General features: G+C 42.7%; 1 protein-coding gene and 1 long non-coding RNA gene across 2 annotated transcripts; one reads left to right on the top strand and one right to left on the bottom strand.

Annotated features, from left to right (window-relative positions):
• Positions 1-1,586: 1,586 nt before the first annotated feature.
• Positions 1,587-2,488, bottom strand: LOC113227780. The gene is made up of 3 exons (XR_003310229.1): positions 2,438-2,488; positions 1,803-1,877; positions 1,587-1,698 (listed from the first exon to the last, which is right to left on the bottom strand). It is a non-coding gene; the product is annotated as an uncharacterized LOC113227780 (long non-coding RNA).
• Positions 2,489-3,756: 1,268 nt separating this feature from the next.
• Positions 3,757-15,165, top strand: LOC113227743 (neurogenic locus notch homolog protein 4-like). Its single transcript, XM_026460727.1, has 8 exons — positions 3,757-3,769; positions 3,864-3,982; positions 4,056-4,230; positions 9,483-9,686; positions 9,757-9,982; positions 10,043-10,178; positions 10,285-10,356; positions 10,678-15,165. The coding sequence occupies exons 1-8, from the start codon at positions 3,757-3,759 to the stop codon at positions 10,759-10,761; spliced, it is 1,029 nt and encodes a 342-aa protein (XP_026316512.1). The 3' UTR covers positions 10,762-15,165.
• Positions 15,166-15,169: the final 4 nt, after the last annotated feature.

Raw genomic sequence — 15,169 nt, 5'->3', positions numbered from 1 at the left:
GGTGCCGGCGGCCGGCGACGCGCCCGACGAGGCCCGCGACTGCGTCATCTCGCGCAGCGTGCGCGGCGACGCGGGGCCCGCGGCGGCCGAGGCGGGGCCGGGGGCGGGCAACGCGTCGTGCTCGCTGCACTGCGGGCCGGGCACGTGCGTGCTGGTGCAGGGCCGGGCCGCGTGCCGGTGCGACCCCCTCTACACGGGCGAGCACTGCCAGCACTTCCGCTGCGCCGCGTACTGCTACCACCGCGCCGCCTGCGCGCTCGCCGACGACGGCGTCTCGCTCAAGGTTGTTGTTTCCGCTTCGGCGCGTCCGAGCCCGCCACCTTGACCGCTCGGGCCGAGCCCTGACCCGCCGCCTCCCGCAGTGCGTCTGCCCCCCGGGCTACGGCGGGCCGCGCTGCGAGCGCGCCGAGCCGGCGCCGGACCCCTGCTCGGCCGTGCGCTGCCTCAACGGCGGCACCTGCCGCGCCTCGCGCTTCCTCGCGCGCTGCCTCTGCCCGCTCGAGTACTACGGTAGGCCCTCGCTCCTCGCCTGCTCCGGACGACTGACTCGCAGTTGTTACTCGGACGAATAAACGGACCACAGATTAGGCCGTTTTCAAATCATTTCACTACGTACGTACAAAAAGAAATATCAACGACTTTATGGTCCTGCACAAACTAATAATTGGATATTGACTGTTACACTCGCGCCTCGTCCTCGAAATCAGTATAACAGATATAGATATAACACATGCAGTAACACATAAGTGACACCACTCTTCACTGTAGTTGAGAAAAACATTTTGTTTTGTTTCGGGGTAGTTTTAGGCTAATATCGCCATATAAAACAATATCGGTTTGCGCTCGCGTCATTCAGATTTTAGTACTCAACCGACGATAATAAAAATGTTCACAATGTACAAAAATGCCATGCAAAATGAACCGTAAGCGTATTATTTCAACATCGTCAGATGAAGACGATTTAGTGCGTCCATCATATTCAGATTCATCGAGTAATGCAACTGAAAATTCAGGTATGTACCACTAACAATAGATTACATGCACATTAATTTTGCTAAAACACCTTTGTTTGCATTCTTGAACAATCATTAGGGTCGTTCACCTCAAATTTTCAAGAAAGTATTATTTTATTTGTAACTGTTCGAAATTAACGACGTAACCTTGTCCAGTGTGCGTAAACGTATTTACATTCGAATTAAAAATGTGTAACCTGAGCCACCACTGGAGTTGACTCGACACACATTTTTTATGCACCTTAGTAATATTGGGTCTGGTATTGACCTCTTTACCCACATAGTAAAACCGTATTGATTGCAATACGAATAAAATGCTTAATAAGCCTTAAAATTTAAGTATAATCGCCAAAACATAATTTATATAGTCTATGTTATATTACATTTACAGTTATAGCCGCTCTCGGCCCACAAGCACTTCATCAGCTATTGCTATAGAACAAAATGCTGAGGGACAAAACGAGCCAAGTACATCTTCGGCTACAGTTCTGATGCAATCCAATTAGAAAGTGACGTTCTTGAAATATTAGGCGCAGACCCTTCGACATTGAAAAAATTCGCTCCTGACATACACGCTGGAATTGCAAGGCGTTTTGAGTGCATTGCTACTGAAGGTCTCAGCAAAAACATTCCGAATCCGGTCGACGCTTACCCTGGTGGCCGGAATATTATCCGGGAGTGGTTTCTGCGCAGAGGAATATATAATAATATACGTATAATCATGTAATAGATTAGAATAGATAGATTCTATAATATACGCATCTATGCCAAACATTATAAGTTTCTCACCTAACTTTTCCAAAGTGGTTCTCAGTACGGGACACCCAACTCGTACAGATCCGCTCTATCCTTGATTATAGGAACCTGTGTATCAAAGGATGAAAGTATAACAAGGTTTCATTAAAGGAGTTTTTCGCCTACGTCCACGTTTGCCAAAATACAATTGTACATGGAATCCGAATTGCGTATTAGATTTATTAAGTACCCGTTATCCAAACGAGGATCTTTTTCTAGAAAATTTGCCAAAAAAGTGTGTTACATTGTTGGCTCTCACGCTCTCACTACAGCACACAGAGTGCACACTTTTTCTAAAATTAATGTTAGAAATATAGAAATATTGGCAGACAACATTTTAATTAAAATACCCGACTTAATAAAAACATTGATGTTGGCTCATTGGCTCTAAGCAACCAATACTTTATTTATCATTTTTTGAAGGTAAAGCCGAAACAAAACTTCTACTTCTTCAACTTCGTAAATCCAATGCGTCATTTATTGGTTCAAAGAAACCGCACAAATCAGTTTCCACGCAAACACAGCCGCTGGATCTTATCTACGCTAAGAGACAGCGGCGCGCGGCGTGTGCTTGTCGACCATAGATTTAGTATATCCATATATACTAAATCTATGGTGTCGACATTTACCGGCCACAGCGCGCGTCACGCGAGTACTTCGCGCGCGCTCTCCTCGGGGGTAAATATCGACCTTATAAGAAAGACTGCACGTTGGAGCGGAGGCTCCAAAACTTTTGTTAGATTCTACAACGAGCTGTGGGTAGTTGATAATAATGGTTGCTCATTAGCTAGGTCGATTATTAATTAATGTTAAAAACCATAATGATAATCAGATAGAACATAATCGATCAACAGGTGACTGATATAGTGATTAGAAGTGTTATATTAGTATAATTTAAAATAATTATATTCAGTTAATTATAAAAAAACATAGTGTACTATTGTCGTTTCTTCTGATTAAAAATGTATGTACTAGCTCTCGACTGATTTATTGATATTCCCGAAATACGTAACTCTCAAAGTCTACATGTTATATCTATATCTGTTATACTGATCTCGAGGACGAGGCGCGAGTATAATTATGATAGAACTTCACTTAAGGTAAGTTCGTTTAATCATCAATTCTCTTAACGCAGAAAATTAACTTCAACGTTCCTCGTCCTTCTAACGTTTTGTAAATAGAAAAACGTTCAATCTTCCACACACATGTACTAATTATGTTTATATCGTATCTGTCCACTGTAATAATTAAATTTTTATTGAATTGATATTCAATTATTTTTTGTGAAATTACTCCACTAGTTTGTTACAATTATTAATACAAAGATCGAACACTCAGAAAAAATTACTTCGATCCGGTCGGATTCGAACCGACGTCTTCTTGCATACCGTGCCAGATGCTATACCAACTAAGCCACGGAACGAACCAACGTGAGTGTTTTTTCTGAGTGTTCGATCTTTGTATTAATAATTGTAACAAACTAGTGGAGTAATTTCACAAAAAATAATTGAATATCAATTCAATAAAAATTTAATTAAAAATTATTTGTTGAAAGTATATACTTGCCTACAGTTTTTTTATAATTTTATTTTTGTAATAATTAGCATGCCACGGTTCACAGCGACGAGGGTGCGTACGCTCCGACGTATAAAAAGAGTTTTGATTATATATCATGTAATTTATTTTGTGTATCGGTGTTTTGAGAACCGAATAAAGAAAAAACCAAGAAGGAAAAAAGGCACCTTCGGCATACCGCGCCTGACGCTATACCAACTAAGTCACGGAAGAAACCAGCGGACCTCACGAATTTTTCTATGTGCTTGTTGTCGTGTCTCCGTATTTGATTTGTCAGCGACTTTTTAGCCGTAGCGCTACGGCTAAAAGTTGCTGAAAAAATCAAATACACCGAGCTACGGAACGAACCAAAGGAACTTACGGTTTTTTCGATATGCCGGTTGCAGGTCTCCGCCTTTGATTTTAACGACTCTCTTGGCGTAATTTCTTTCGAGTGAATAGTTATAAGAAATGTAAAAAGACGTAAACGACAACGCGCAGGCGAGCGCTGCGAGCGCTGCACCGAGGGGCCGCCGTGCGCGCCCGGCGGCGTGTGCTCGGTGGTGGACGGGCGCGGCTCCTGCGAGGTGGACGTCTGCCGGGGCTACTGCCTCAACGGGGTGAGTGGCGGCGGCGCGGCCGCGGCGTCGGCCTCGGCCCGCGGCCGCGGCAGCTCTGACCGGGCCGTTGCAGGGCACGTGCGCCACGTCGGCGCAGGGCGTCGCGGCCTGCGCCTGCGCCGCCGGCTGGGCGGGCGTGCGCTGCGAGCTGCGCGCGCGCGCGCCCGACGCCGCGCACGACAACGACACGCCGCCGCGCCGCGGCGCGGGCGACGACGCGGGCGACGACGCAGGCCTGCGCCCGCACCGTGAGTACCCCGCGGCCTGGCCCGTTTTTAGTATGTTACTCCCCGACTGAAGAAGTAAACGGCCGCAGCTCGCTTCTCGGACGCCCGGACCGGAACCAATGTAGAAAAGGCGACTTCCCAAATTGGTCCTCTGCGTCCAGCACCCGCAATGTAAACCGTTAGGCCACCGAGGTCGTCTCGCATTCTCGCTTCTACATATCTAACTGTAGTTTAATAGCAGCAGAACTCCTTGTGAAAGAGTTCATCCTTGTGAAAGAGTTCAAGAGGGAAGTGCTGCCGCCATACCTATTTCTGCCGCCAAGCAGTAACGTCAACATTACCGTGTTCCAGTTTTGAAGGGTAAGGGTGCTGGTGAAATTACAGGCACATGGGCCTTGTCAACTTATGTCTTATGGTGACAGGCGCAGTGGTAGTACCCCTCAGATCTTTGCGATTTAAAGCTCTGAGTGGCACTGCGACTGTTATGGACACGCGTGTGGCATACGACTTGTTCGTCACGTCACTTGATGTTATAAAAAATCCCGATTCTAGTAATTTCCAAAAATAAAAACCACAAAACTGCTTGTATAACAACGTGGACAATTATAGCTATAATATAATATATTAAGTAGAGTTTGAGATCGTTTTTGCTTTACCCAAATAATGCTACCAAACAAACCAGTATTTGCCGAGTTATACTCTAGTTAATTCGGAGAAGTGACACGTGAACAAAAATGGCGAAGGCGTCAATGTAGCGTTGTCCTCGTGGTAAAGCGGACAAATTCCCAGAAATGTTACGAGATTTTCATTTTCACACGAATGTTGAGTTCCTTGCTTTTATTTTCCTGCCATCGTCTATTGTATGATATGGAAGACGTGTATTTTTTTAATAAGCAAAGAAAACAAACCAGCGTGTACAGAGTGTAATTTTTTAATGGGACAGTATAGGAAAATCCGAAACCATAGAATATACAAGGAAACTGTGTTTTTCTGTTAAAACAATTTTGGCATAGTCAATTTTTTGCTCAAGCGGGAGTCCATATAAATGATTAAAATTGCTCAACATTTTTTTAGTGGTAATCGACTCAGTTTTATGAAGGGATCATTTCATTGTATGCGACGAAAAAAAATTGGGACAGCCGAAGTTGGTCAAATTCATAAAATATTTTTCATACAAAATTAATAAAATTAAATAGACTCAGTTTCTCACGCTCGAACAAAAAGTTGACTGTATCAAAATGGTTTACACAAAAAAAGACTTAATGGTTCCTGAGATAGTTTCCTTGTATCTTCTAAGGTTTCGGATTTCCCCAAACTGTCCCATTTAAAAAAAACATATAATTATACATATATAATCGTATATAGATATAACTCGTAAACCTTAAAATTAACAGATAATATTATTTACTTTGCCATGCACAAAAGGTGAAGCATTTTCAATTTATAATATGAATTAACACAGTACAATTGAAAAATACCCAAAAATTTTATTTATAAATATAATAATAATATAATAAGTTGAATAATATGTAATAATCTATATATAAGGAGAACTTGTCAAACAAACGATCGAGGAAAATCAGCGCCTCGTTTACGCAATGTGTTTACGCCCGCGAGGCGTTTGACGGCGTCACGCGTGTCGTCGGCGCCGGAGCGGAACCTTTACTTAATGTAGAGGCACACACAAAGCATGTCTCGTCGCCGCACCTCGCGGTCGCGGTCGCGGTCGTCCGGCGCAGCGACGAAACTCGACCTTCGCCCGCCACTGCCGATGTGCAAGCGATTTTGATGCAACGTTGGCAAAGTCATTAAATTAAATGGTACCATATCCGTCTCACGGTGTTGCGCAAACGAAGCGAGTCCATCACTATGTTGAATTAAACTTGTGGTATTTCCATTTGTGCAAATAACTTGCGCAGGTGTCTAGTCAAAGTTATTTATTACTATAAAACGAACTCGTAGACACAAACATGTATTTGTGTTCGAAATACAGCCTTATGTAAGTTACTCACGCTCAAGCCGCTGGGAATCTCCCGCTGCCAGTGTGGCGTGTTTTACGAAGGAAAACATGAAAGTAATAATTTTGTTAATAGTATGGCATAGTACATTCGCTACGAGTTGAGGACGATTCAAGCTGGCTTATTACGGCTAATATACACAACAATTAGCTGACATTAAAACTGGCTTGTTTCTTTTCTGTGGTTTAAATCGAACCGGAAGGCAGATAACTTCACAGAATCGGCTATGGCAGGTTTGTGAGTGATTAAGTTCCGGTTAGTGGGTCATTTGGGTGACGCAATAAGTGATGTGAGGGTCGCCGTCCGCACTTCGCGGTAACTTGCGCTTGCTCGGTCTTTAGAGGGAGCGATCCCATTTAGTTCATTCCGACAAATGAACTATTTCGATCTTTTAGTTCCTCAGTTCTATGGGATCTAGGAAATGAGAAGGAATGGGAACCGTTTCGGTTTTTGAAGGACACAGAATGAAATGATCCGCATGAACAATTTAAATAGGAATGTTTTATTATTTTTCCTCTTTGCTATTACCTATTAACCTTCGTACTCGTACAATTATTTTATTTGTATTTTTTAAAATTTTACATTATAATTTTGTTTCAAAATACATACATATGGATTTGTTGTATTTGAATTTGTCATTTTATATGTACTTGTTTATTAATGTGTATATGCACAACGTGTACATGTAAACATGGTGTGTGTGTTAAATTGGATATAGAAATAAAAGTAAATATGAAACATGTTTAATGTATGTATATTGTTATACGTTTATATTTGAGTCAAACAAACTGGCAAGGTTCGATCGTGCATCTCACTCGAATTTGTTTATTAAAAGCAATGATAGTTCACTGGTTGTCTCGTTCGCACCATCTCGCCTCGCGTCTGAACTGAAAGAACTAAAAAGACAGGTGAACTATTAAGATCGTGCACTAGGAACTATAGGTCCTTTCAGTCAGTATCAGCAATTAATTACTAACAATTCCTAGTTCATGAACTATTCAAGTCCACTTCGCGGTTCGCGACGCTCGACATTGACAGCCGCCGCAGTTGTCCGCGATGTGCCCAGCTACCTGCGCGTACGCAGCATTGTATTCGACGCTTTTTATAACAGTAATAATAACGTGAATTAAATTGTAATTCATATTTTATTACGAATATTAGTATTGATATAAATGTTAAATAAAATTAAGTTCCCGCAACTGTGATCGGCGTGTTGTTCGACGAATATTTAGAAGAAATTTGTTATACGGAATAACAAGTTTTTAAGAGTAGTGCACAATGCTGATGCAGCATCGGCGACGGCGCTCGAGCAGCCGCAGCCGCAGGCGACGCGGTCAGTTTGCAGTGAACTGTATTACGTCAACCCTCACTAGAGGCAGCGGTATAGTGCATGAACGGTAGCCCGTACTCAGGATGCAATGTAAAGCTCCAAAACTAAATTTTGAATGTATAACCTTCGAGTCTACTTCGAGTACTGCAACGGAAATAAGCGTTCGGAAAAGATATTTAATTAATGTCAAATTTATTCATCAGAATTAGTTAACTTAAACGAAGTTCAACGCGTTGCTTACGCGGTGTATATTAATGTAAGACAGATCGAGGCGACAAGATCATAGCACGAGTCGGTAGCGGCAGTGGTGCTAATGGTCGGCGCTCGATTAGCACCAGCGTAGCATTCGTGGGCATTCGTTAGGGCAATAATATTAAAGCATCGTCATAAATTTACCTGAATACTAAATGGATAAATAAAAGTTCAAACGCTTCCACAAACTCGTGAACAATACGTGCGTGATTATTAGGTGTGATGAGAATAATGGCAGATTATGGTATTTAGTAAACACGTGTCAAGTAAATTCAGTCAAAACGGTCAAATAACAACCAATTAGTCCGCTGCTTTTGTCTGAGCCTTTTTTTATTATTCTAATCAGCAACCAATCAGACGGTTTACCGACGACAAGTGGTCACAGCCGTCTCTAGACATTTGTGAAGAAGTATCCTTATAATATCGCAAATAGTGTCGGGTTTGTGGGATATAATATAAATATTAGACAACATCACACACGTTGCTCTGATTTCAAAGTAAAGTAGAGCACTTGTGTTATGAAAATCGGAAACACCCAGACTCGTGACCGAGCCGGGAATCGAACCTGGGACCTCAGAGATGGCGACACCGTGAAAACCAGTGTTCAAGCCGTGGTCGAGTATGGAGGTCGTCGATGTTATATCTGAAGTGTGCCGTGCCCATGATTGAGCGGCTCTCTCTGTTCTTGAGACAGAAACACAGCAGTGCTGCTTTGCAGTGGAAATAGGTGAGGAGGGTGATACCTACCCAAGCGAAACCTCACACAGAAGACTCATTAGTGTACGACGAAACATCGGAAGGTGGCATCAATTTTAAACCTGTCTGCGTTTGACTAATGTTGCTAAAATGACATCGTTGTAAGTCCAAAACGAGCGTAGGAATTCCTACGATATTTCGTTGTGATGAGCTATGAAGGAGTTACTTTTAGGTTTCGATTTTTTTGCGTGTCTCATGACCGCACCTTTACAATGAAAGTGATCCAATACAAAATCATAATTTTTTTCATTACGTTTAATTTATGACTCTTGAAGTACTACAGTTTGTGCCTTATCGGTCTTGGAAAATAATGATGGAACCATTCAGCTTTACACCTGCAAAAATTGCTTGTGATTATTTTAATATTTAACAATTTAAAACATAATTTACAAGTACTATATAGTCGGCATAAGGTCACTTTTTTACTAAACTTTTTTGTTATTATTTGACGTATTAAGTCTCTTTAATTTTAACCACGTAAGCGACGTGTTATGACCTTATCAAGATTAAGTCGTTTTCATTGTGAAAGAAAGTCCTCAAAGTAATTAAGTCGCATTTGTAAAAATTTTGTGATGTTTTTAATAACGATTTACGGAACGAAAATAGCAACCGTGGCAGCGTGTTGTCTTTAGATTCAACACTAAAGTCGGACGCGGGAGTGGTATTTTGAAATTGAAAGTATGAAATGAAAAAGATCCATATAGTGGATCAGTGCTATTCGCGCTTCAATAGGTCAGTTTCAGATTAGCAATCTTGTGAACAACGATTTTTAAAGTCGTTTTACGGTATAAACTCATTCATTTTTTGAATAGGGCCGCCGTCATTGAGCAGTGTTGCGTGTCCCCGTAACTAGAGTACGCTGGTGTCAGAATATTATGTCGAACTTGTGTAACATGTCGGGATTTGCAATGAATCAGAATCGCTGGCGGAGTGCGAGCCCGGCCCGGAGGGCGGCTGCGTGAACGGCGGGCGCTGCGTGGCCACGGTGGGCGGACAGCGCTGCGCCTGCGCGGGCGGCAGCCCCTGGGGCGGCTCTCGCTGTAGCGTCTACGTCGGCTACGACCACACCTGCAAGCACCTCGGCTGTCCCCCTACCACCGTTTGCGTCTGGAGACCCACACGTCGGTACCCTCGTAACTCGCCGTCAGTTCGTCGTTCGTTCGTTCGTTGACGACGACCGTCGCGTTGCAGCCGACGCGGAGGAGGAGGGCACCCCGTTCTGCGCGTGCCTGGAGGGTGCGACGTGCCCGCCCACCGACAAGTACAAGATGATGGGCGGGCTGGCGCCGCGGCCGCCCAGCCGCGCGCCGCCGCCGGCATCGGCGGAGGGCGGCGCGCTGCACGCGGCGCTGGCGACGCTGCTGGTGCTGGCGCTGCTCGGGCTGCTGGCGCTGCTGGCCCTGCGCTGGCGCAGACGGTGAGCCCCGCCCGCGACCCCTCCCCGCGCCGGCCCGCCCTAACCCTGTCGCGTCCGCAGCGGAGCCTTCGTGCACGCGCGCCTGGCGGACAACGTGGAGATCAACAACCCGATGTACCTGGCGGGCGACGACGACGCCGACGCGCCGCCCCCCGCGCCGCCCGCGCCCCTCGCGCCGCTCGCGCAGCGCCACGCCGTGAGTACGCCGCGTGCAAGCCGTGGCCCTCCTCTTTTTCATTATTTTACCCTATCGCTTTCCGAAATCGAAGAAATGAACCGAACCTCGAAATCTCGTATTGCAGAACGGCAGCAACCACTTCGCGAACCCGGTGTACGAGAGCATGTACGCGCAGCAGCAGAACAACCCCGTCGAGGTGAGCGTTCCGCCTTTATTGTCATTACGGAACGTTTAGGTTGGACGTTTGAAAAAGCCCGTTGTGGACCGAATATCTACCGTGCAATTGTTTAACATATAATACAATAATTTACTTATTTCAGACGTTCACGATCCGTATTTGTAGTAGAAAGAAAAGTACTTAAGCACCAGTGTTACAATTTACCACGTGTAGAAAGTGGGCCATTAAAATTTCTAGAATGAAACAATTACGATAATGATAAAATTGTGAACCGCGGGGCCCGGTGGTCCCGAGCACCCGCTCGTGAGCGCCGCCGGCCTGACCGCGCTGTGTCCGCAGGAGCACGCCAACCTGCTGGAGGGCGAGGGCGCGGGGGGCGCGGCGGGCGCGGGGGGCGAGCGCGACCGCGCCGCGCTCCTCTAAGCCCCTCGGCCTCTTCACGCCGCGCCGTTCTCCGCTTCGTTGTGCCAAACTACGTAACCTCCATGTCAATAAAGAAGGTTCCAGTAACACGCATAAAGAACATTTGTTTTCTGTCGACACTTTCGCAACTTCTACATAACACGAAATTAACGATCTATTACGTCCGAACACGATCGCTCTGCAAGTTACGTGAACTTGAAAATAACAAAGCGAACGTTTAACACGTACGACTTGAAGTCGTATTGCTTGAAGTAATTATCGTGGTTTCCCTACAGAGCTAATGTTATCGACGAAGATTCGTCGAAAATTTATGAGACGGCGATAGTGATGTTAGCACTTGAAGATGAACCGCTTTTTCCTTGTTTATTCACGCCTGATTCCATCACTTTATCCCGGAAAAAATTCTGTCAAAGTACGACCTATCGACTAGATCTCCAATTACAAGAAAATGTAATTACTATGTAATTCTTTAAAGTTTTGTATTCACAATCATCTTTATTCTTATAATAAATTCATAATTGTGAAGGCTGCCCTACTTGCATGTTTACACCTTTTTATACTCTTTATTATTTTTGATATTATGAATATTGTTTTATGGCAATCCAATAATCATTTGTTTAGGGCCAAGGCGGCGACAGTGACTCACTTTTTTTGAAAGGCCAGTTCTTGATTTTGAAACGGGTTCGAGAATAGTTAGGGTGAAAAATACGAGGTGTAAGCTAATGTAATTTTGTAATTTTATTCGATAAAAGGTTTTCTTTTTATAAAATCGGGTTAAGCCACTGCGTACTGCGGGTTGGGTACAGTGAATCACGTAGGTCGACAGTGAGCCATCGAATATATAATTTACAATAAAATGCAGTTTTTAGGGGTTTAAATTAATATTTTTACTCTACATCTCTGAAAATAGCCTCCAGCCCTCATTATGTATCTGAACTGAAAGGGGGATATAATTGTGGGTAGTTTTTAATCGATGACGGAGCAAGTTGATTCCACAATTTCCAAACAACTTTTATTACAAATATTAGAATCAAATCAAGTAAAATTTTCCGAAAGAGTACCAAACTGGGGGTAACGCTACTCCACTGGCATTAATAATACAACAAGTGGTGGCTAAAATGTCTCTATCGCCACGTGTAACTTTGCCTATATTTTTACGGCCTTTTGGTGCGATGACTTTTTGAAACTTTTTGTACCGTTGTAGTAGAAGTTTCGTCTAGATTATTAATTCTTGACCCGTCTGCAAACGCGGAGCGCCTTTTTATTAAGTCTTCTACATATATACAATCATTTAACGTTTGTTCTATTGAAGGATGTAACACTTGCGAGACTACATGCCTCCGGTTTTCTCAGTGTGAGTTCTGGATTTCTCTTTCTGAAACTTAAAAACCAATCTTTTCCAGCCATTTGTTTTGTCCGCCATGAATCGGGCATTTCAAAATTATTTACATTAGTCATTTGGTAGGCAATTTCCAGGTGTTCCTTCGCATTTAATCCATAAAAAATCAAAGCAGTGTGTAAAATAATCTTTTAATATTTTTTCCTGCGCTGTAGTGAAAACCTTATTAATGGTATAATTTAGCGTCAAAGGAGTTTAAAGTGATAGCGCCTTAGTGTAGTGAAAGGAATTCCTGAAAGTTTTGCAGCTTTTCTGACACTCGTTCCGTTCTTAATATTTTTAAAGCTTTCTTCATGTCGTCCGCTGTATGATTTCCGATTTTACGGGGCTTTGATGGACGAGGCATTCATTTGCTTTAATATTAACTGGGGTCTATTTGATATAAATAACAATAGAATAGATTTTATTTTTATTTCGTGGCAAAAACAATACTATTTGTTGGGTAGATATCAATACAGTACACAGTGGCTCATGATCCAGTGTGTACTCAATTGGTTTCAACCACACTGTGTACTTGGCCGCCATTTTGCATATAAGTCACACGCAACACTATTGCCTACTGACAGGTGCATTATAGGTGATACATAGCGTTTTCAATCAAACTGAATTTCTGACCACAAATATCGATTTATTAATGTAACAAAAGGTTAGTGAATAAATACGAAGTATATCTTACCATAATACTTTCCTTTTGTAACTGGAAATCAGAAACTACACCTCACGTACAATTTTTTAATTGGGTTAGTACATTTATGGATAGAAAAATCATTTCCATACACCCTTTCCCATTTTCTTTCTTTTCTTTCAAAGAAGTTAGTGAATGTTTGTTATAAATCGTTACGAGTTAAACGCTTATTACTCTACCGGATTTCAAGGGCTCTGCGTCAAGGGTGGGTGTTCATAATATTCAGTCGCCCAAATCGGGGACCCCAAGTCTTATTACATCTCCCTTAGTGAGGGTCCCCTGAAATCGTTTAGTGTAATAAGCGTTTTACACCTAGGGTCTGACAAAGTTCCGGTTTATCACGAAACGCTCAAAATCTCGAGGTAAACCGAGTTCGCCGTATGAGTCGGAAGAAATATGGAAAGTTTTAAAAGAAAGTGATGGTGAAGATCATCTTATGGAGGAATGGAGGATTCAAACATGAGAGATGAGATTTCTCTACCTTGTGGAACAGAGACTTAAGATTTCGTTGCTACGATCCGGGCCATTAAATAATTATTTTGCTTGTTTACCCGGCTTTTTAATTTTTGATTGTTGGGGTTTTGAAATTGTTTACTTGAATATTCTTTTGTTTTCATTACCATGATTACCATGTGCCATACCTATGTGCTAGTCAATAACAGACTTTTGTGACTTTGTAAAATATATTATTTCTTGTGGTTTATTTAGACAGTGATAATCTGGCAACATTGGTTAATAAGTCATCCGGTACCGCATGGTTAATGTCATTTTCGTGGTCCATACGTGTAACCAAAATGAAGATGATCTAGCTGACGTGTGCACATTTTATTAAACCCTCAAATTTATTAAGGGTCGTGCCTCATATATGATGCGCTCAGGTATCGTTTAGACCACGAAATGCAAGCCATATGATGCATGCACAGGGCACGTGAATATAAATTTTCACTCGTTACAACAAAAACAATTCACTGCACATGCTAATGTGGTCGCAGACGCAAACTGTCTGGTCCTAACTTGTTCATATATAAGACGTTCCTTACAGGGAGCAAGGAGAAATGGAATGAAGGAACATCTGTTACTTTCCTACCAATCCTTACCGAGCCACTGTTGCCGCCTCGACACTAGTTGTAATGTCGACCAAATACGACTCGCCTGCCTCTGCCAGAGTAGCGAGTCCGGTAGGATAGAATTAAGCAATGTGATGTACTCTGTTGTACTAAATGAATAACTTAACAGTTTAGTATAAGTTAGGTTTACTTGTTTCGAAGTGAGATTGCAGCACTCACATCACTTTAATAACCTGTAAACTAAAGCGAGTCACTGTTTTGTCGAGGGTGGTAAACACCCGGCCGGTTTATGTATGCACAAGATAGCCTGGCTGCAATACGCTTCAGTACAGCCATATTATTTCCGCAAATTGTATCTAACCTTAATGCAAATAAGTTACAACATGGATTTAGTTATATACTGAATGTAGGGTTACAAATATCTTCTTAGTCTAGTTTTCATGTACGCATGGCAAAGTTTGGTTAGTGAATAGGTAATTGGAATAAAATGAAATGTATCCAACGAGATGAATTTATAGCTGTACGTAAATGGAGATACTCTGCTCTGCTCTGCAGGCTGTTATTTTTGTAGTACAATTTATTTTACTTGTAAGCTTTTTAACAAATTTATTCGAATAATGTTATTGAGACAGTGCCATAGAAGAGGTGAAATGTGAAAGTTCCTTTGTTCACGTCTTTAGTTGTGATCTGATACTGTTGGTGATCGCCGCGAAGATTCGTAGCGGTCGCTCGTTACTCTAGACTGACTGTACAGTGGCTTTCGGTTGAAAGTTACAAAATAAAAATGTTATTATAGTGTAGTGTGGTCTCAAGTAATTAGCTGTATGTCGCGGCCAGTCTCACTCATGTTTTGTGCGCGTTGTGATCGCGGCAGCTATTTTTGAAAGATACGATTTTGCATTTTCTTTTTTTGTAATAGATTTCTAGCGTCTAAGTTTATTGTGTAATTTGAACAAATCAGTCGACCAATGTCCGTCGACGCATGCGATATCGAGCTATGATCGCGTACAGATGAATCTCAGCGGCGTCGGCGCCGAACGTAGACACGAGCTTACGTCACTAGTAACGAATTTCAATTTCAACACGTTTAGCACCAAATATTAGTGATACGTAACTTAGTACAATTTACTCATTTTGACGGACAAATGTCGCACCATTACTCATTTATTCTAAGTTGGTATACAACATACCTCAGACGTATGTATAAGCCTAGTGTAATGTTTAGACGTAAGTTTATGACAGTAATAAAACGAATTT

The sequence above is a fragment of the Hyposmocoma kahamanoa genome, unplaced genomic scaffold, assembly GCF_003589595.1.
Source record: "Hyposmocoma kahamanoa isolate Upper Pololo Valley unplaced genomic scaffold, ASM358959v1 215, whole genome shotgun sequence".
In the NCBI taxonomy this organism is placed as follows: Eukaryota; Metazoa; Arthropoda; class Insecta; order Lepidoptera; family Cosmopterigidae; genus Hyposmocoma; species Hyposmocoma kahamanoa.
This window is presented reverse-complemented; position numbering and strand designations above follow the sequence as displayed.